Source organism: Anomaloglossus baeobatrachus, chromosome 2 (assembly GCF_048569485.1).
Source record: "Anomaloglossus baeobatrachus isolate aAnoBae1 chromosome 2, aAnoBae1.hap1, whole genome shotgun sequence".
NCBI classification, from domain to species: domain Eukaryota; kingdom Metazoa; phylum Chordata; class Amphibia; order Anura; family Aromobatidae; genus Anomaloglossus; species Anomaloglossus baeobatrachus.
Genome location: NC_134354.1, coordinates 332424126 through 332447213, shown reverse-complemented (window position 1 = coordinate 332447213; position 23088 = coordinate 332424126). Strand labels below are relative to the sequence as shown.

General features: G+C 46.3%; 2 protein-coding genes across 3 annotated transcripts in view; one reads left to right on the top strand and one right to left on the bottom strand.

The window, feature by feature from the left end:
- TAF12 (TATA-box binding protein associated factor 12) overlaps positions 1-13811 on the top strand; it is a 42257-nt gene extending 28446 nt beyond the window's left edge. For both annotated transcript variants that reach the window (XM_075333916.1, XM_075333915.1), the window contains one exon: positions 13529-13811. In XM_075333916.1, coding sequence (XP_075190031.1) covers positions 13529-13564 — 36 coding nt within the window. In that variant the 3' untranslated portion in view covers positions 13565-13811. The remainder of the gene's footprint in view (positions 1-13528) is intronic.
- Positions 13686-19457, bottom strand: RAB42 (RAB42, member RAS oncogene family). The gene is made up of 2 exons (XM_075333917.1): positions 19176-19457; positions 13686-14291 (listed from the first exon to the last, which is right to left on the bottom strand). The coding sequence occupies exons 1-2, from the start codon at positions 19388-19390 to the stop codon at positions 13892-13894; spliced, it is 615 nt and encodes a 204-aa protein (XP_075190032.1). The 5' UTR covers positions 19391-19457; the 3' UTR covers positions 13686-13891.
- Between the last annotated feature and the right edge of the window lie 3631 nt (positions 19458-23088).

The window sequence follows — 23088 nt, the reverse complement described above, 5'->3', positions numbered from 1 at the left end:
CTCCGGCTGCTCCGGCTCCTGTGGCTGAACCCCTGGCTTGGGTAGAATCCTTATCTAGGTCTATCTCCCAGTCTTTTGCCGACTCCATGGGACAGCTGTCCAGGACTTTGCTGAACATGCATCAGCCCCCTTCACAGGGTGCCTCTGCTGCTAGGGCTCTCTCAGCGGAGCTCACAGAGGATTCATCATCTGGTCCCAGACCCCGTCCTCCTAAGAGGAGACGCAGGGCTCCCTCTCCTTCCTCGTCCCGTGGCTCTGTTTCAGAAGCTGACTCGCGGGACGAGGAGGATGCCTTTTACAGGGGGCTCGGAGGCTAACTCCATGTGCCCCATTGATCTGTCCGAAAGTGACTCAGATGTTAGTGATTTGATTGCGTCCATTAATTCTGTACTGGATCTCAATCCGCCAGTATCAGAGGAGCAACCCTCTCTGGCAGAAAATCACCAATTTACCTCGCCTAAGAGGACAAAGAGCGTGTTCTTTAACCATTCCAGTTTTCAGGCCGCTGTGACCAAGCCTAGGGCCTGTCCTGACAAACGCTTCCCAAAGCGTGGTTCTGATGACCGTTTTCCCTTTCCACCTGAGGTGGTCAAGGAGTGGGCTCATTCACCCAAGGTAGACCCCCCGGTGTCTAGACTCTCAGCCCGGACCGTTGTATCAGTGGCTGATGGCACCTCTCTTAAGGATTCCACTGACCGCCAGGTTGACCTTCTGGCCAAATCTGTATATGAGGCGGCAGGGGCCTCGTTCTCCCCAACTTTTGCAGCAGTGTGGGCTCTCAAAGCCATCTCTGCTTCTCTAGAGGAGATGCATTCCCTCGCCAGGGAATCTATGCCCGAAATGGTTACCTTAACTTTCCAAGCTTCAGCTTTTTCATCCTATGCCATGTCTGCCATGCTGGAGGCTTCTCACCGCATTGCGGTGGCTTCGGCTAATTCCCTCGCTATCCGCAGGATTTTGTGGCTTCGAGAGTGGAAGGCAGATGCTTCTTCAAAGAAGTACCTTGCTGGACTCCCTTTTGCTGGGTCCAGGCTGTTCGGTGAACAGCTGGATGAAATTATTAAGGAAGCTACTGGCGGGAAGAGTACTTCCATGCCACAAACCAAAACCAGGAAACCTGTCCAGGGTAGGAATCAGTCGAGGTTTCGTTCCTTTCGTTCCTCCAACTGGTCGTCCTCTAAGCCCTCGGCCTCGTCCACTAACTCAGCCAAGGACCAAAAATCCAACTGGCGCACAAAAGCGCGTCCACAGAAGACCGCAGGAGCTGCTGCCACTAAGGCAGCCTCCTCTTGACTATCTGTCCGCGCCAGCAACGTCCTTAGTCGGTGGCAGGCTCTCCCACTTTGGCGACGTGTGGTTTCAACACGTCTCCGATCAGTGGGTGCGGGATATCATCTCCCACGGCTACAGGATAGAATTCTCTTCCAGCAGCCCGCCAAACAGATTTTTTCTGTCAACTCCCCCCTGCTCCAAGGCCGCCGCCTTCTCTCAGGCCGTGGCATCCTTGCAGGCCAACGGAGTAATTGTACCGGTTCCCGCCCGGGAACGGTTCAGAGGTTTCTACTCAAATCTCTTCCTAGTCCCCAAAAAGGACGGTTCCTTCCGGCTCATCCTGGATCTCAAGCTTCTCAACAAGCATGTTCAGGTGCGGCATTTTCGCATGGAGTCTCTACGGTCAGTCATTGCCTCAATGACCCAAGGGGATTTCCTGGCATCCATCGACATCAGAGATGCCTATCTGCATGTGCCAATTGCAGTTTCACACCAGCATTGGCTATGTTTTGCAATCGGAGAGGAACATTTCCAATTCGTGGCTCTCCCCTTCGGGTTAGCCACGGCCCCTCGGGTATTCACCAAGGTCATGGCAGCAGTGGTTGCGGTTCTGCACCTCCAGGGGTTGGCAGTGATTCCTTACCTGGACGACCTTCTAGTCAAGGCCTCATCCAGCGCAGACTGTCAGCGGAGTGTTTCGCTCACTCTCGCCACTCTAGCCCAATTCGGGTGGCTTGTCAATCTGCCCAAATCCACTCTGACTCCGACTCAGAGGCTCACGTACCTAGGGATGCAGTTCGAGACTCTGCCGGCACTTGTGAAGTTGTCCTTAATCAAACAGCAGTCCCTCCAATTGGCGGTGCGCTCTCTGCTGAGGCCCCGCCGTTATTCCATCAGGCACCTGATGCAGGTGCTGGGTCAGATGGTGGCGTCAATGGAGGCTGTTCCCTTTGCCCAGTTCCATCTGCGTCCACTGCAGCTGGACATTCTCCGCTGTTGGGACAAGCGGCCTTCCTCCTTGCACAGGTTAGTGGCTCTGTCGCCACAGACCAGGAGCTCTCTTCAGTGGTGGCTTCGGCCCCTCGCTGTCCTACATGTTTCCCCCTCTAGCTCTCTTTCCCAGAGTTCTGCGCAAGATCAGAATGGAGGGCCGTCGAGTCATCCTCATTGCTCCGGACTGGCCCAGGCGAGCTTGGTACCCAGACCTGCTCCATCTGTCCGTAGAGGTGCCGTGGCCTCTTCCGGACCGTCCAGACCTCTCACAAGGTCCGTTTTTCCGCCAGAATTCTGCGGCTCTTAGATTGACGGCGTGGCTCTTAAGTCCTTGATCTTGACGGCTTCTGGTATCCCCCCTGAAGTCATCTCCACTATGACTCGGGCCCGTAAGTCTTCCTCTGCCAAGATCTATCACAGGACTTGGAAAATTTTCCTGTCCTGGTGTCGCTCTTCCGGCCATCCTCCTTGGCCTTTTTCCTTGCCGACCCTTCTGTCTTTTCTACAGTCCGGTCTGCAGCTGGGACTGTCCCTCAACTCTCTCAAGGGACAAGTCTCGGCTCTGTCAGTGCTGTTCCAGCGGCGTATCGCCCGGCTGGCTCAGGTCCGCACCTTCATGCAGGGTGCGTCTCACATCATTCCGCCTTACCGGCGGCCCTTGGATCCCTGGGACCTCAATTTGGTTCTCACGGTTTTGCAGAAACCCCCCTTTGAGGCTCTTAGGGAGGTTTCTTTGTTTCGTCTTTCACAGAAAGTGGTCTTTCTAGTGGCCATAACTTCCCTCAGGAGAGTCTCTGATTTGGCTGCGCTCTCTTCGGAGTCACCTTTTTTGGTTTTTCATCAAGACAAGGTGGTTCTCCGTCCGACTCCGGACTTTCTTCCTAAGGTGGTTTCTCCTTTCCACCTTAACCAGGACATTACCCTACCTTCCTTTTGTCCGGCTCCTGTTCATCGCTTTGAAAAAGCGTTGCATACTCTGGATCTGGTGCGGGCTCTCCGGATCTATGTGTCTCGCACCGCTGCTCTTAGGCGGTGCACCTCTCTTTTTGTGCTAACCACAGGTCGGCGTAAGGGCCTCTCTGCTTCTAAGCTGACCTTAGCCCGTTGGATTAGGTCGACCATTTCGGATGCCTACCAGTGTTCTCAGGTGCCTCCCCCGCCGGGGATCAAGGCACACTCGACCAGAGCTGTCGGTGCCTCTTGGGCTTTCAGGCACCAGGCTACGGCTCATCAAGTCTGTCAGGCTGCCACTTGGACTAGCCTGCATACCTTTTCAAAGCACTACCAAGTGCATGCTCATGCTTCGGCAGATGCGAGCTTGGGCAGACGCATCCTTCAGGCGGCTGTCGCCCATTTGTGAAGTTAGGCTCCGCCTACTTCTTAGTTTTTCTGTTTATTCCCACCCATGGACTGCTTTGAGACGTCCCAATGTCTGGGTCTCCCATAGGAACGATAAAGAAAAAGAGAATTTTGTTTACTTACCGTAAATTCTTTTTCTTATAGTTCCGTATTGGGAGACCCAGCACCCTCCCTGTTGCCTGTTGGCAGTTTCTTGTTCCGCGTGTTATCACCGGCTGTTGTTGTGGACAGAGTCTCCGGTTGTTCCGGTTCTTGCTCTGTTTTTACTTGTGGGTGGCTATTCTCCTTCAGCTTTTGCACTAAACTGGCTAGATCTGGTTCTCCAGGGGGTGTATAAGCTCAGAGGGAGGAGCTACACTTTTGAGTGTAGTACTTTGTGTGTCCTCCGGAGGCAGAAGCTATACACCCAATGTCTGGGTCTCCCAATACGGAACTATAAGAAAAAGAGTTTACGGTAAGTAAACAAAATTCTCTTTTTTATGAGACCCGTAACTTTTTTTTTTTTCTGTCTATGGCCCTCCTTGACTGCATGTTTTTTGCACGTTAAGCTGATGTGGGTTTTTTATACCATTTTGGGGTATACAGAATTTTTGAATCAATTTTTATTGTACTTTTTGGGTGTAAGTGTCTTGGTTGAAAGACTACAATTCTGGCATTTTGATTTCAGATAGACCACACCTTTTGGGATGTGACTATACCACAATTTGTTTATTTTTAATAGGAGGAGGGAGTGATTCAATTTTCTTTGTGTATTCATTTATCTTTTTTATATATACACACTATATTATTTTATTTTTTTTAGTCTGTTTTAGTACCTTTTAACCCATTTACAAAATTTGACGCAAGTTTACCTTATGGTCGGGAATGGGTTCCCGCAAAACATAAACTTCATGGCAATTATACAGGCACAGGAGCTGTGTCCGCACGATCGCTGCTGGGAGCACCAGCTGTCACAGCTAGGTGCGGAGCTATCACCACCTCTGGCTGTTTAACATCCTAAATGCCACAATCAATATCAATCGCAGCACTTAAGGGGCTCAGACAGGGAGTGTGCTCCCTCTCCCACCTGATTGGGACCCCTGCGATGTGATCACAAATGCCCGATTGTTGCATTGGCAACCCAAGATCAAATGATGACCTCCGGGTCTGCCAGTTACAGTGGTTTGTTAGACCATGCCAGGAGCTTGGTCTAACAGGCGTTATGTCAGTGTCCCATTGACGGGTATAATGTATTGCAATCCTTGTACATTGCAATAAATTATACTAGCAATCAGAGTAATAAAAGTTAATCTTCCTGAATGAAAAAAATGTAAATAAAAATTTGTAACAATATTTTTTTAAAAAATCAGCAGACCCCAAAAAAAAAAATATTATACCAATAAATGTTCATGTAAAAAGAAAAGTATACATATATGGTATTGCCGCATCCTTAACAACCCAATCTATAAAGGTTACACTAGTTAACTCCTTCAGTGAACACTGTAACAAAAAATAGTGTGTGTGTATATATATATATGTATATAATATATATGTGTATATGTATATAATATATATATATACACACACACACACACACACACACACACACACACACACAACTTAGCGGAAACTGTCTTTATATCATTCTGCTGCCAAAAAATGGAATAAAATGCGATTAAAAAGTTGTATGTAATTAAATATGGTACCTCTGAAAATGTCATCTTGTCCTGCAAAAAATAAGCTGCCATACAACGCATTCAGCAAGAAAAAAAAAACTATAGCTCTCAGAATACAGCAATGCAAAATATTTTTTTTCTATAAAAGTTTTTATCGTGTAAAAGCAGCAAAAAAAGGAAAAAAAAACCAAACTATATATATGTGGTATCACTGTAATCGCACTGACCCAAAGAGTAAAGCTGTCACTTTTGCAACAGGGTGAATGGCGTAAAAAACAATCCTGAATTGCTGTTTTTTCTCGCTTTTGCCTCACAAAAAGTGGAATAGAAAGTGTCCAAAAATATTATGTGGCTAAAACTTCAACTCATACTGCAAAAAAACAAGATATCATAATGACTGTTTTACGGGGAAAAAAACAAAAACTGTAGCCTTCAAAATACGATGCAAAAAACCTTGTTTGTTTGTTTGTTTGTTTTTTTAAAAAAAGCATTTTTTAGTGTGTAATAGTAGTCAAACCTAAAATAAACTAATTATAAATGTAGTGTCGCTGCAATTGTACTGACCTGAGGAATAAAGCCGCCTAATCATATACTGAAAAAAAGTCAATTCTTCAACTGCTGTTAATTTATTTATTCTGCCTCCCAAAGATTGCAGTCTGGCATGGCTCACATTATACCCTAAGCACTTCCATCAGGATTTACGTGTAACTCTCTGAAAACGTGAACCAGACAATATTTCCAACAGTAAATTCACTGTAATGAGGCAGAGGGCGTCACTTTGACCTCATGTCTGGCCTGTGGTGTGGCGGTGTCCATCTGATGTGCACAAAAGAGCGGTCAAAAACAGTTTTGTGCACCCTTGAAAAGGACACTGCTGAATCGAGGCCAAATGAAGTCCAGAGTAACGGCCCCGTTACACGCAACGACATCGCTAACGAGATGTCGTTGGGGTCACTGAATTCGTGACGCACATCCGGCCTCGTCAGTGACGTTGTTGCATGTAACACCTACGAGCGAGTGTTAACGATCAAAAATACTCACCTGATCGTTGACACGTCGTTCATTTTCAAAATCTCGTTGGTCGTTGTGGACGCAGGTTGTTCGTCGTTCCTGAGGCAGCACACATCGCTACGTCTGACACCCCAGGAATGACGAACGGCACCATACCTGCGTCCTCCGGCAACGAGGTGGGCGTGTCTTTTATGCGGCTGCTCTCCGCCCCTCCGCTTCTATTGGACGCCAGCCGTGTGACGTTGCTGTGACGCCGCACGAACCGCCCCCTTAGAAAAGAGGCTGTTCGCCGACCACAGCGACGTCGCTAGGAAGGTAAGTACGTGTGATGGGTACTAGCGATATTGTGCGCCACGGGCAGCGATTTGCTCGTGACGCACAAACGACGGGGGACGGGTGCTTTCACGAGCGACATCGCTACCGATGTCGCTGCGTGTAAAGCAGCCTTTAGTCTGCGGCTTCATTAGGGAATGGATCCATGGAAGGTTTCACCTGCATGATGTATTTCGGAAATGTAGATGGAAACCCTGATGTAAACAGTGAGCACAGAGACCAGGATAAGTGTGAACTGATCCAAAATGTTCTGTACACCAAATGGCATTCAACTCAACCCACAAAAAACAAGTTCCCACTCAGGTCCATCATCTGTTAACGGAAAATTGGGGTTTCCAAGTTACTGCTATCACAAAGGCTCTGGGTAAGCGCTATAGCTCCCTCCCAAAAATAAATCCAGTAAAATCTCTGTTCCTAAATCCTAATGCCCCCTCCCTTCTGAGCCCCACAATGTGCCTAAACCACAGTTAATGTCCACATGTTTGGCATTGTTGTAGAGAGGAGAGCCCACTTCATTTACCGTGTGTGTCCCCAGAAGCACAAGCTGGGCACAATATACAGGTACTCCAATGAATTTGCAATTTTTAATTGTGAAACATTCACTGTGTTTGGAAAACACTTGTGGAGTCAAAGACAAAATTGTCACTACACTCGTAGATTAATTGCAAGAGTGGTGTAGTTTACAAAATGTAGTCACTTGAGGGGGTTTCTGATTTTTTTCGCACTTAAGGGCTTTGCAAATAGATAGACACTGCAAAAGGAACTACCTTGCAACCTTCATAGAATTTAATAATGGCCAGTTACAAACTGAGCCGAAATTGCCCTAAATCCTTCTAGTGTTATAAAACCAATGTAGACACTACTAGGAGAATGAGTAACTGAAGCTCACACCACTTCATAGCCTCTGCCAATGTGAATGGCATCCCCAAACCATTCCAACTAAATCTGCACTCAAATATGGCACTCCTTCCCTTCTAAGCTTTGCATTGTGCCTGAAAAGTAGTTTTCTACTGCATGAGGTATTGGCGAACTCAGGAGAAATTGTGTAACAAATTGTATGGTCAATTTTCTCCTATACCTCTTTTTGAAAATTAAAACTTTGGTGCTACAGCCCAATGTTATACAATTCAATTAATCAACTGAGGGTTAAAAGTGCTCACTAGACGCATGGATGATCTCCTTGAGAGGTGTAGTTTTCATAATGGGTTCACTTTGTAGGGAGTTTCTACAGGGGAGTTTCTACAATTTTGGTATGTCAGGGGATCTTTAAATGTGCCACGGCGTCTGTAATCTATTCAAGCCAGAATATCGCTCCAAAATTCATATAGCTCTCCTTCCCGTCCGAGCCCTGCCATGCGCCCAAACAGTAGTTTTCCACCATATATGAGATATCCCTGTACTCGCAACAAAATGTACAGTTCACTTTCTCATGTTACCTTTGTGAAAATGAAAGAAAATTGCGGTGAAAATGAAAAAATAACATTTCCTACATGCAGCACAATTTTGGAAATATTTGGAAATATTTTTTTGTTAGGAAGTTAGGTTATTTGCAGAGCACCTGATGTGCCTAAACAGTGAAAACCCCCAGAAATGACCTCATTTTGGAAACTAGACCCCTCTTGGAATTATCTACATGTTTGGTGAGCACCTTGAACCTCCAGGTGCTTCACAGAATTTTATAATGTTGAGCCGTGAAAATGAAACCCATACATTTTTACCACAGAAATGTTGCTTTAACCACAATATTAACTATTTTGTGTGACTTATCTCTCTTACTTAGGCTAAGAATGCACGACGAGTAAAACGGACTGAGTGGAATGCGATAAAAAAATCGCATTCCACTTGGACCCATGTTACTGTATGGGGCCGCTCTCATGAGCGTTTTTTTCTCAGCCCTAATCGGACCGAGAAAACAATTGCAGCGTGCTGCTGGTGGAATCCGATTTGTTTTCTCTCGCACCCATACAAGTTAATGGGTGCAAGAGAGACATTGCATTACACTTGCATTACACCAAAGTGCAGTGCGATAATCACATCAGCTGATAATGGAGGCGATAGGGAGATTAGTTCCTCCCATTCCTCTGCAGCACCCACCTTCTCCTCCACAGCTGTGATCTGATCACATCACTGTGGCATGACACTAGGCTTAGGCTGCTTTCGCACTACGTTTTTTTTAACATGCGTCCTGATCGTTTATTTGCAGCAAAAGCGGATCCAGTACAAATGCGTTTTCATTTCAATGCATTTGCAATGGATTCGCGTCAACATGCGTTGACATGTGTTTGCGTGCGGTACAATCAGGATCTAGCGACTTGCAGTATTGTAACATTTTTCAAAAACTGTGCTTGTAGCGGATCCTGACTATACCGTACGCAACGGCATGTAAACTGTGGTATGATGATAGACAGGATCCTGTTTGTTGAAATGAACATGTTCATGCTTTCTTTCTCTCTCTCTCTCTTTCTTTCTCTCTTTCTTTCTCTCTCTCTTTCTTTCTCTCTTTCTTTCTCTCTCTCTCTTTCTCTCTCTCTCTTTCTCTCTCTCTCTTTCTCTCTCTCTCTTTCTCTTTCTCTCTCAAATCAAATCGGCTTTATTGGCAGGACCAAAATGCAATCGGTATTGCCAAAGCAAGAAACAAAATGTGACAGGGGAGTGGGTTAGGGTTGTGGGGATGGGGTGTTGTGGCCACAATTTGGAGAATGATGATCCATTTTGGGGGTCTTACGTTCCTCTCATCTTATGACATGTTATGACATATTGGGCGGCGATCTCCACCATTGATTCCTCTTCCCCCAGTAGGATGCAGAGTTTCCTCTCCTCGTCAATGGAATGGATGGAAAGTCCGGGGTATGAGCGATAAGTTTCTGGAAGTGGGAGGCCTTCACTGCTGAGTATTTGTTACAGTGTAGAAGGAAGTGCGCCTCGTCTTCCACAGCCCCCTGCTGGCAGTGCTGGCACAGTCTGTTCTCCCGCGGCTTGTATGTCTGTTGGTGCCACCCTGTTTCCACCTCTAGGCTGTGGGCACTCAGTCTGTACAGGCTCAGGGTCTCTTTCTCTTCCCCACTCTCCCCCACTTTCCCCCTCTCTCCCCACCCTCTTTCTCTCTCCCAACCCTCTTTCTCTCGCCCCCCACCCTCTTTCTCTCGCCCCCCACCCTCTTTCTTTCGCCCCCCACCCTCTTTCTCTCGCCCCCCACCCTCTTTCTTTCGCCCCCCCCCCCCCTCTTTCTCTCGCCCCCCACCCTCTTTCTCTTGCCCCCCCCCCTCTTTCTCTCCCTCTTCTTTTTTTTTTTTTTTACCTCTCTCTTCCTCCCCCCCAGCGGCGTGTGCGCATCTGCAGTCTGTCACATCCGATTCCACTGACTCCCGATCACATGACTTCAATGCCCGCCCATAAACTTCAAGTGAAAGGATCCTATAAACCAGTCATGGCGAACCTTTTACAGGCTGAGTGCCAAAAACTGTAGCCCTAAACCCAATTTTTTTTCCGAAGTGCCAACCAATCCTATTATGTAAATAATTGATTTTAACCTTACCTTTGCCGTCTTTTCTTCTCCTCAGCAGGGGCATCACGCTCATGCATGCTTACCACACATTGAAGCTGAGCCCCTGCCCTTTCCAGACACAGCAGTTGATCTTTCTGGAAAAAATTGCAGCATATTAGTTTAGCCTGGAATGCAATCAGATGTCACCCTGTAATCCACATCTACATTTCAAAGTCTGAACATCTTGAAATCCCATAAAGACATACGAGTTGCTCCCCTTTCATTGTGTAGTTCTGTCCCCCTTCTTGGGCCAGTTCCTGGTAAACATGTCCCCCATCCGGATATATATTTCCTACATTCTGGTATATTTGTCCCCATCATTGCCCCATCCTGGTAAATATACCTCTCCTGGTAAATGTCCTCCATCCTGGTAAATGTACCTTATTCTGGCATGTTCCCCCATGCTGGTAAATGTACCCCATCCTGACATATTGCCCATCCTTGTAAATGTTCCCCCATCCCGGCATGTACCCCGTTCCTGGTAAATGTCCTCCATCCTGGTAAATGTTCCCCATCCAGGTAAATGTACCCCCATCCAGGTAAATGTCCCCCTTCCTAGCATGCACCCCTTCCTGGTAAATGTTCTCCTTCCTGGTAAATGTTCCCCTTCCTGGTAAATGTTCCCCTTCCTAGTAAATGTACCCTATCGTGGCATGTTTCCTCCATCCTGCCATGCATGTTTCCTCCATCCTGCCATGCATGTTTCCTCCATCCTGCCATGCATGTTTCCTCCATCCTGCCATGCATGTTTCCTCCATCCTGCCATGCATGTTTCCTCCATCCTGCCATGCATGTTTCCTCCATCCTGCCATGCATGTTTCCTCCATCCTGCCATGCATGTTTCCTCCATCCTGCCATGCATGTTTCCACATCCTGGCATGCATGTTTCCTCCATCCTGCCATGCATGTTTCCACATCCTGGCATGCATGTTTCCACATCCTGGCATGCATGTTTCCACATCCTGGCATGCATGTTTCCACATCCTGGCATGCATGTTTCCTCCATCCTGGCATGCATGTTTTCTCCATCCTGGCATGCATGTTTCCTCCATCCTGGCACGCATGTTTCCTCCATCCTGCCACGCATGTTTTCTCCATCCTGCCACGCATGTTTTCTCCATCCTGCCACGCATGTTTCTTCCATCCTGCCACGCATGTTTCCTCCATCCTGCCACGCATGTTTCCTCCATCCTGCCACGCATGTTTCCTCCATCCTGCCACGCATGTTTCCTCCATCCTGCCACGCATGTTTCCTCCATCCTGCCACGCATGTTTCCTCCATCCTGCCACGCATGTTTCCTCCATCCTGCCACGCATGTTTCCTCCATCCTGCCACGCATGTTTCCTCCATCCTGCCACGCATGTTTCCTCCATCCTGCCACGCATGTTTCCTCCATCCTGCCACGCATGTTTCCTCCATCCTGCCACGCATGTTTCCTCCATCCTGCCACGCATGTTTCCTCCATCCTGCCACGCATGTTTCCTCCATCCTGCCACGCATGTTTCCTCCATCCTGCCACGCATGTTTCCTCCATCCTGCCACGCATGTTTCCTCCATCCTGCCACGCATGTTTCCTCCATCCTGCCACGCATGTTTCCTCCATCCTGCCACGCATGTTTCCTCCATCCTGCCACGCATGTTTCCTCCATCCTGCCACGCATGTTTCCTCCATCCTGCCACGCATGTTTCCTCCATCCTGCCACGCATGTTTCCTCCATCCTGCCACGCATGTTTCCTCCATCCTGCCACGCATGTTTCCTCCATCCTGCCACGCATGTTTCCTCCATCCTGCCACGCATGTTTTCCCCATCCTGCCATGCATGTTTTCCCCATCCTGGCATGCATTGTTCACCATCCTGGCATGCATGTCATCCCCCCCATGCTGGCATGTGTGTTCCCCCACCCCCACCCCGTGCTGGCATGTGCGTTCCCCCACCCCCACCCCGTGCTGGCATGTGCGTTCCCCCACCCCCACCCCGTGCTGGCATGTGCGTTCTCCCACCCCCACCCCGTGCTGGCATGTGCGTTCCCCCACCCCGTGCTGGCATGTGCGTTCCCCCACCCCGTGCTGGCATGTGCGTTCCCCCCACCCCCACCCCATGCTGGCATGTGCGTTCCCCCACCCCCACCCCATGCTGGCATGTGCGTTCCCCCACCCCATGCTGGCATGTGCGTTCCCCCTCCCCCACCCCATGCTGGCATGTGCGTTCCCCCTCCCCCACCTCATGCTGGCATGTGCGTTCCCCCACCCCATGCTGGCATGTGTGTTCCCCCTCCCCCACCCCATGCTGGCATGTGCGTTCCCCCTCCAACACCCCATGCTGGCATGTGCGTTACCCCTCCCCCACCCCATGCTGGCATGTGTGTTCCCCCTCCCCCCCCTCCATCCCCACCTTGGCACAGCCGCACACGAGTTATAAAAAAAAAAAAATAAAGCAACACACAACCTACCTTCCAGCACACGCTCCCCCGCTGCGCGCTGCTGGGTCCTCAGTTCCCACGCGGCCAGAAGACCTCATTACCCCGGCGCCACTCGCTGACGCTCCTCCGTCTCCTAAGCAATACACCTGCAGCCTGGGGTAGGAGGAGTGTCAGAGCGAGGAGAAATGTCTCCTCCGCTCCAACACAGTTTGATCTGCCGCCGCAACTGCACCAGCAGATCAAAGCGGCAGCATCAGGCGACAGCACGCGTGCCAGCAGAATGGGCTCTGCGTGCCCCTGGTGGCACGCGTGCCATAGGTTCGCCATCACTGCTATAAACTAACACTTGCGTTTGCATGCGTTTCTCTTTGGAAACACAGCAATCCACTTTTGCTGCCAAAAAAATGTTCAGGACACATGTTAAAAAAAACCTAGTGTGAAAGCAGCCTAACACTCCAGCAGAGCAGGAGCAGAGTGTCATGTGATGCACTCGCAGTAGAGCTCGTGTGGCCGCAGCCTAAAGGGCATAAAATTTCAAAATTTTAAGATTGCAAAATCTTCACCAAGTTTCAATATTTTCGCAAATAAACACAAAAAAATGTCCTAAATTTACAACTATCATGAATGAACTATCATATATGTCACGAAAAGACATTCTTAGACTCTCTGGGATATGTTGAAGTGTTCCAGACTTATTTAATCGTAAAATGATTCTGGGCAGAATGGAAAAAATTGACCATGACCAGGTGAAAACAGACCTCTGGGGTGAAGGGGTTAACAGGCAGTAATAGCAATGATTGCTCCAAACACATTGACATGCTCCTTGATGCATATAGCTGTCATAGCGTCTTAAGGGGTTAAATTTAATAAAGCGGTGTTTTTCTTCACTTCTCTGTTTGCATTCTCAATACATTAATCCGTTTTCCTTCTCTCCTACAGAGAATGGCTTTAATAAAGAAAACTCAGAAGAAGTAGAATACCCAGATGTAATACCCACACTCCTAGTTTGACTCCTTCGTCCTGCAGGAACCAGTGCAGGCACCACCTCTTCAGAGAAGAGCCTACTTTTGGAGATGAATCCATACATCTAATGTGGACTTGGCTTTATATTAGTCCTGCGTTACAAAACCCTCTGGCAGGGAATATGTTAAGCTGTCATTACTTTTTTGTATATATATAAAAGACGGGCTTGTTTGATTAAAGATTATTAATGTTATTCTGACAGATTATTATCTTGTTTTATTATTTAAGAAGATCTTAAGGGGGTTTTTTTCCAAGCAGCTACAGATGTTACTTGTATTTTTAACATGTACATGACATATTTTTCTGTGGCGCCTCGTCCCCTGCACATCCCACACAGCTATGCTCCAGTGGTGTATGGCTCTCCTGTCTTGCAGCTTTCAGCAGTTCTCTGCACAGCAGGGAAAGTGCAGCAGAAACATTGCTACCAGTCCGTGCAGAGGTCTCTAGGTACGGTGCTCTTATAGAGTCGGCCAGACCCTGCGCTGCTTCTCGGGGTACACTTCTCTTCTCATGAATATCACTTTTAGTTCCAAGTAGTAGGAAAAGAAGAGGATGCGGCTGAGCTCGCTCTTTTACCTCCTGATGCCAGTTTTGGATGCTTTCAAAAGTTTTATGTGCAGTGAGGTCAAACAGAAGAATAACACAAGCAGCATTTCTGTAATAGGAGCGTGTCACTGCCCTAGGATTAAGAAAAGGAAAGATTACTAGTGAACACACTGTGCGTATATACATCTTGCTTCTGCTTGCAGTGTGCAAGTAGTCCTGACACTGCCGGTGCTGATGAAGAAATGCAAAAACATTCCACTTTGCCTCTGGCTTAATTCTTTACCCCTAATGCAGTGTTATGGTTATAACAAGCTCCACAGGATAGATGACTTCTATGGGGGATTTGTATTCAGCACTTCAGTGGAGCCCAATTTGGCCTCTGTGAGACTGCCAGAAATAGTGCATTATCTGTGGCAGTTATGTAGAAATTAGAGGTTGTCCAATACTTTAACATTGAGGGCCTATTTTTAGGATAAGTCATCAATGTCTGATCGGCCAGGGTCCGACACTTGGCACCCTCGCTGATTAACAGCTGTTGGTGGAGGTGGTGGCAGCAGGAAATGCTCAGTTTCGGAGCAGCCCCGTCTTCTGATGGTGGCTGTGCCGGGAAATGCACATCCACCTCCTATTGATTTGAATCTGAGGTGGATATGCAGTTACCAGCCTTGGCCGCTATCAGAAGATGGGGCAGCTCCAGAACTGAGCATTTCCGGCCGGTACTGATAACTGATCGGTGGGGAAGTCGGGTGCCGTACCCCAGCTAATTAGACGTTGATGAACTATTCTAAGGATAGGCCACCAATGTTAAAGTAGTGGACAACGTCTTTAAGTGTTTTTGATAGCATTTTTTGTTCTATAATTTATATACTCAAAACAGCCATAGGCTTCCTATCACACAGTGGAAGCCTATCTATAGAGTGGGACACTGCACACAAAAAAGGTTTACTGTATGGCCACAGGATATGTACCTTGTTTGACTTGAGCAGCATTTGCATTCCTTCCTTTTTAAAGAGGTTGTTCACTACTTTAACATTGATGGCCTATCCTTAGGATATGTTAATCAATGTCTGATGGGCCAGGGTCCGACACCCGGATTCCCCTCCAATCAGCTGTCTTAGGTGCTAGCGGTGGCAGCAGGCGGACGGAAAGGCCCAATTCCGGAGCTGCCCCGTCTTCTGATCGTGGCGGCAGACTGTTACTGCACATCAGCCTCCCATTTAAATCAATAGGAGGTGGATGTGCAGTACCCGGCTGCAGCCACTGTCAGAAGACTGAGCATTTCTCTCCGCCTGCTGCTACCACCGGCATCGAGATAAACTGATCGTCGGGGGTGTCGGACCCTGGCCGATGAGACATTGATGGCCTATCCTAAGGACAGGCTATCAATGTTATAGTAGTGGACAACCTCTTTAAGAAAAAAAATTAGTCCATAAAATTTCAAGCATTTTAATAGTCTATGAAGCCCTAAATAAAATTTATGTTCCACAAGAGAATGGTCTCATGATGGTGCATGCGGGAGCCTAAAGCTTTTTATTTATATATATATATATATATATATATATATATATATATATATATATATATAAAAAAATACATTACTTCTATGGTATTAAAATTGACCAGTTTTGAATAATGACCTGTCAGGCGGCATAAAGAGCAGCTTCTTGTCTGAGGTTTTTAGGTTAGAGCTTGGGTTATAGGCTGACTTTGGTTACATAACAAGACAATCATAACGATACTCTGTAAAATTTCACTAGTGAATTAATTTACTAATTTCAATCACTACCACTGCATTACCTTCCAGTGAGTTATTGAGGCACCAGACGCCTACATACAGAAGACTGTCTGTTCCTAGACACTTCCGAATACGGTTTAAGGGAAAACTGCATATAATCTATTTTAAGTTTGACTGGAATGTACCTTTAAAAAGGTTTTCCACTACAATGACATCACTGACTTATGCCGGTGATAGATCATCAATAGCAGATCAGTGGGCATACCTATCTATTGGTTATTACCAGCAGCCATATCTTAGCAGCTCCTATTGAAGTAATTGGTGGAATGTAATAGACTATCCCTTTAACATTTTAAATGGATTGTATTTTGTATTGCAACATTTTGGTGCTGAGCGGTAATACTAATCGTGCCATAGACAATGCTAAATTAGATGTGGATAGTTTAGTGATTAGGGATGAGCAAACCCGAACTGTAAAGTTTCAGGGTTCATACTGGAAAGCGGGTGTCCAGGAATCGGAATCAAACATGGACCTTTACAAAAAAAATAGTCTGTGTCTACGCTTGGTGTTCGGGTACTGTTCGTGTGTTAATAAAGTTTGTTGAAAGGCTACGCAGCCAATCAACAAGCTTTATTGCATGAGAAGATGACTGTATGCTGCTCTGAACAATAAAGATTAAACAAAAAAATTATGTGAGCTACCCCCTATTTTTGATAACCAGCGCAGGTAAAACAGACGGCTACGGGCTGCAACCCTCAGCTGTCAGCTTTACCTTGGCTGGTCAACAAAAATAGATTGGAACACACAATGTAATTTTTAAATAATTTATTTAAATAATTGTAAAAAAAAAAAAAAACACGTTGGGTCCCCTTATTTTTTTTTTTTATTTTTTTTTTAAAACCAGCCAAGGTAAAGCAGACAGCTGAGGCTGGTATTTTCAGCGTGGGAAGGCCCATGGTTGTTGGGGCCTTCCCAGCCTACACAAATACCCCACAAGTATTACCCCGATTGTGGCAATTGGGAAAATACTTGTGGGGTTGAGGTCAGCTGTGAATCGACAGCTGACAACCAGCCCAGGGGTTAGTAATGGATATGCATCTACCACATACCTCCATTACTAACCCGGCAAGTATAGCGTTAAAAAAAAAAATAAATAGACACACAGGAGAAAAAAAAAAGTTTTTCAATAAAGACTCCCCCACATGCCCTCATTGACCAATGTATTGCTTCAAAATAAATCCTGGAAGTTCCGATGTAATCCAAAGAGTAATTATTTCAGAACGGAGCTCCATAGAAATCCATGGATGTCGTGGGACATTACTCTTTAGATCACTTCGGAACTTCAAGGATTTATTTGGAAGTAATAAATTGGTGAACAAGGGAGTGTAGGGGAGCCTTTATTTAAATAAACTTTTCTTTCCGGGTCTGTAAGCTTTTTTAACTCTATACTTGTCGGGTTAGTAAAGAGGGTGTCTGATAGACATGTCCCCATTACTAACCCCTGGGCATGAGGTCAGCTGTCAATTCACAGCTGATGTCAACCCCACAAGTATTAGGCTGTGTGCGTAGGTTGCGTTTTTTTTATGCGTTTACGCAGCATTTTAAACTGCAGCGTAAACGCATGCGTTGTGCATCCCCAGCAAAGTCTGACAATTAAGCAAATTCCATGCGCCCGTTGCGTTTTGAAACGCAGCATTTTGGATGCCAAATTTTTTACAAAATCGATGCGTTCTAAAAAGCAATATGTCACTTCTTTTGTGCGTTTTGGATGCTTTTCCCTCTGTCTGTGGGAGAGCAAGCATCCAGAACGCATCCAATCTTCATCCAAAATGCAGCGTTTTGGATGCTTTTTGAAACGCACATGTAGTGACAAAACGCTGCGTTTTGTTTGTCAAGCCAGAACGCAATGTGCGCACATACCCTTACCCCGATTGCCAACCAACCAGGGCAATCGGGAAGAGCTGTGTGAAGTACAAGAATTGGCGTATCTAATGGATGCACCACTACTCGGGCGGCTGGGGGCTGCTATTTTTAGGGCACGAAGGGCCAAATTAACATGGGTGTTCCCACCCTGATAATAATAGCCCCCAGCTGTCTGCTGTACCTTGGGAAAGCCCACACCATTTTTTTTAAATTTTTTTTTAAATAATTTAAAAAATAGCTTGGAATTTTGTCTATTTTTCATAACCAGCCAAGGAAAACAGACAGCTGAGGGTTACAGCACTCTGTTTTACCTGCCGTTTTTTGCCCATATATTGCATATCCATGTTTTCAGTGCAATTGCCTCCATTTTGCTTCATTACTACAACCATTTTACAGCACAGAAGTTGGGATCCCCATTGACTTATATGGAGTTTGGGGGCGACGGGTCCACTCAACCCTAATAGTGCTATCATGTAATACTGTGAAATGAATAAAAAGACATGCATAGAAGCTGTTTTTTAATCTTTTGAAGACTACAAAAAAAAAAGTTAGATTGCAATTCAGTATCACAGTTCATACAATATAATAATTGATTTCTATGGACCCTAAAGAGAAAGAAATTGCGTCGACTTGAAATAATCACCATAAAAAAAATCACATGGATTTGACACAAATATCATCGCTGATAGGGTTTCACAGACTATAAAAATCTGTAATCTGGATTCTTGGCTGGCTTCAAGGTACATTCCCATGGATTTCTGCTGCAGATTTGTTTGTCAATATCCGCTGTGCATTATAGTAACGGCACGGCAAATGAAATTCCAATAAGCCTCACAGGCTGCAGAGAAAATACACAGCAAAAATTGACACTTGCTGGATATGAAATTTGTGGTACATTGATCCACAGCGGTATTCTGCTACATTTATTCTTAAAAGAAGGTGTCCTGGAAGAACTAATCCTCATAAGTTCTGAATCCAAGGTGGTACGCGAGCATCCGGTTTTATAAGGACCATAGCAATTGTGCAAATTTGCAGAATGGTGCACTTGAACATAATGTTGACTAGTATTGATTAATTAGGTTTTATAGATACATCTAATCCATTACCAATGAGACAAATCTCTGCCGATCATAAACCAATTATCTTACCAGCTGTCATTCACACTTATTAGGTCTTTGGGCAGCTTTGCACTAGCGGCTAATTTCTACATATATTTTTCTGTGGTGTTGATAGCGGATGGGAATAGATTACCCACATTTTTACAGAAACAAACATATTCATATACACACCAGGAAATAGAAAAACAATATTGCAACATGTTTTATTGTTCACCATATAATAGATTAAATTCTCCTCACCGGTAACGCTCCTGGCCAGCTGTGTCCCAGAACTGCAGCCTGACTTTAACTCCAGCCTCAGGCTCTTCTATGCGGGAGCAGAAGTCTACCCCTACAGTGGGCCCTGTGGTGTCTGTAAACTCTTCCTCTGTGTATCTCCTCAGGAGGGAAGTCTTGCCTACCCCAGAGTCGCCTAATAATAGCACTCGAAACTGAAAGTCCCATGAACATGCCATCCTGGCCAGGAAGGCTCTGATCCTCAAGAAACTGTGTTGCCAAGATCCTTCATGCTGTCCATTCCTCCTCCTCTTCCCTCCCTCCTTTTTGTCATGCTTTCTGTAGTTGCTCACTCAGTTTCAAGTTCCCACTTGCCTATAACATTCTTTTGTTTGTTGCAGCCAACTCCAGACGGGGACAGGTAGAACATAATCTCTTTTCTTAAAATATCCTATTTGCTCTCACTTATAAAAAAAAGAAAAAGCGTGCAAATAAAACAGTGCAATATACATACAAAAGAATTGTCTGTTCCGACATGCAGATTGGTACTCCTGGGCAGCTAGACAAGGGTGCCATCTTCCTAGTAGTCAGAAGAGGATGGCGCAAAAGAGTACCATAGTGAAAGCTAGACCAGGATCGCATATAGTATACCAACACAACAATCCAAAAGATTTATTATTGTAAATACACTGAACAAAAATAAAACACAACCCTTTTGGTTTTGCTCCCATTTTTCATGAGCTGAGTTCTAAGATCTATTATTTTACTATGTACACCACAGGCCTTTTTCTCACAAATATTCACAAATTTGTCTGAATCTGTTAGTGAGCACTTGTCCTTTCCTGAGATAATCCATCCACCTCACAGGTCACATCACCTCATAGCAAGATGCTGATTAGGCAACATGATTATCCCACAGGTGTGCCTTAGTCTGGCCACAATGAAAGGCAAAAAAAATGTACAGTTGTACAGTATTGGTAAGAGTTCACGGGGATCAGAAATCAATATTTGGAGTGACCACCATTTGCCTTATGCAGTGCAACACATCTCCTTCACACAGCGTTTGATGAGGTTGTTGATTGTGGCCTGTGACATGTTGGTCCACCCCTCTTCAATGGCTGAGCGAAGTTGCTGAATATTGGCAGGAACGTGAACTCGCTGTCGTATACGCCAATTCAGAGCATCGCACATATGCTCAATGGGTGACGTGAGTATGCTGGCTAAGTAAGAGCTGGGATGTTTTCAGCTTTCAGGAATTGTGGACAGATCCTTGCAACATGGCGCTGTGCATTGTCATGCTGTAACATGAGATGATGGTCGTGAATGAACGGCACGAAAATGGGTTTCAGGATCTCATTACTGTATTATTGTGCATTCAAAATGGCATCAATAAAATGCACCTGTGTTCATTGTCCATAACATGTGCCTGCCCATACCATAACCCCACCGCCACCATGGATTACTCGATTCACAACGTTGACATCAGCAAACCACTCACCCACACGACGCTGTACACTGTGTGCCATCTCCCTCGTACAGTGAAAACCAGGATTCAACCGTGAAAAGAACGGCTCTCCAACGTGCCAAATGCCATCGAATGTGAGCATTTGTCCACTGAAGTTAATTAAGACGATAACTGCAGTCAGGGGGAGACCCCGATGATGACGATGAGCAGCAAGATGAGCCTCCCTGAGACGGTTTCTGACAGTTTGTGCAGAAATTCTTTTTTTATGCAAGCCGACTGTTGCACCAACTGTCTGAATGGCCGATCTCAGGTGATCTTGGAGGTGCAGATTCTGGATGTTCAGGTCCTGGGCTTGTGTGGTTACACGTGGTCGGTTGTGAGGACGGTTGGATGTATTGCCAAATTCTCTGAAATGCCTTTGGAGATGGTTTATGGTTGCGAAAAAAACATTCAATTCACAGGAAACAGCTCTGGTGGACATTCCTGCAGTCAGCACGCCAATTGTACGCTACCTCAAAACTTGCGACATCTGTGGCATTGTGCAGTGTGATAAAACATCACATTTTTTTGCCTTTTATTGTGATCAGCCTAAAGGCCCAGTCACACACACCGACTTACCAGCGATCCCGAAAACGATGCGACCTGATAGGGATCGCAGGTAAGTCGCTGGGAGTTCGCTGGTGAGATGTCACACAGTCAGATCTTACCAGCGATCCCGAAAACGATGCGACCTAATAGGGATCGCAGGTAAGTCGCTGGGAGGTCACAGGTGAGATGTCACACAGTCAGATCTTACCAGCGATGCAGGAACAATACAGGTCGCAGTAGCGACCTGTATAACGATCTCAGCAGTCACTGTGACCCTGTCACACAGTGTCAAACACAGCGATGTGTCCTGCCCAGCAGGACATTGCCTTTGAAGAAAATGGCCTGGACCATTCTGCAACGACTAGAGATCTCACAGCAGGGGCCTGATCGCTGGTAGGTGTCACACATAACAAGATCGCTAACGGGATCGCTACTGCGTCACAGAAACCGTCACTCAGCTGCGATCTCGCTAGCGATCTCGATATGTGTGACAGTACCTTAAGGCACACCTGTGCAATAATCATGCTGCCTAATCAGCATTGTGATATTCCACACCTGTCAGGTGGATAGATTAGCTTGATAAAGGAGAAGTTCTCACTAAAGGGCACAGTTACATAGCCGTATGAAAATCTCGCATTGCACTCGGCCCCACATAAAACAATGCTGCAGCTCACACCTGCGAGTTTTTTGTTAGCCCTAAATGGACTGAGGAAAAAATCGCAACATGCTGCAATTTTCTGTGAGTCCCGGCTCACTCACACCCATACAAGTCTATGGATGTGTGAAACATTGGACTGCACTCGGATGACATCCAAGTGCAGTGTGATATAGGCACAGGCTGACAATGGAGGAGATAGGGAGATTAATCCCTACCTCTTCTCCACAGCTGTGATCCAATCGCACACGCTTGTAGTAGAGCAGGAGCAGAGGGTCATTAGCATATCACTTCCAATGCACGCGCATCAGATACCATACGCTAGTGTGACTCCAGCCTAAAGCGGGCTTTACACGTTATGATATATCAAACGATATGTCGTCGGGGTCACGTCGTTAGTGACGCACATCCGGCCTCGTTTGACATATCGTAGCGTGTAACACAAATGAGCGACTGTGAACGAGCAAAAATACTCACCTTATCGTTGCTCGTTGACACGTCACTCATTTTCAAAAAATCGAACTTCCTTCTGTGCTCCGGTTGTTCATCATTCCCGAGGCAGCACACGTCGCTCCGTGTGACACCCTGGGAACGATGAACTGCAGCTTACTTGCGTCCCGCCGGCAATGCGGAAGGAAGGAGGTGGGCGGGATGTTACGTCCCGCTCATCTCCGCCCCTCCGCTTCTATTGGCCAGCCGCTGTGTGACGTCGCTGTGACGCCGAATGTCCCTCCCCCTTCAGGAAGAGGATGTTTGCCACCCACAGCGAGGTCATTCGGGAGGTAAGTACGTGTGACGGGGTTACGAGTTTGTGCGAGACGGGCAAGAAATTGCCCGTGCCGTACAAACGATGGGGGCGGGTGCGATCGCACGAGAAATTACAGCATGTAAAGCAGGCTTAACACAGATTTAGACAAATTTAGACATATTTGTGAACAATATTTAAAAGAAAAAGGCCTTTTGTGTACATAGAAAAAGTGTTAGATCTTTCAGTTCAGCTCATGAAAAATGGGAGCAAAAACCAAAGGGTTGCGTTTATATTTTTGTTCAATGTAGAGCAAAATCTAACTAAGACTCGAATCTGAATTAGATATACTTCACTCAATACAATCTCAGGTTCCACTACTGTTTAAGTAGATTTTTCCAAGATGAAGACCTAATGTTTTTACAGTAATGCCTAATTACAGGTTTTCCAAGACTATGATCACACACGGCTGTGGTGCAATTTT

Coding starts and splice junctions, on each gene's coding strand:
- RAB42 (XM_075333917.1), bottom strand. CDS start 19,390: ATGGCATGTTCATGGGACTTTCAGTTTCGAGTGCTATTATTAGGCGAC. Junction 14,292..19,175: donor GCTGGCCAGGAGCGTTACCG/GTGAGGAGAATT, acceptor TCTTAATCCTAG/GGCAGTGACACGCTCCTATT.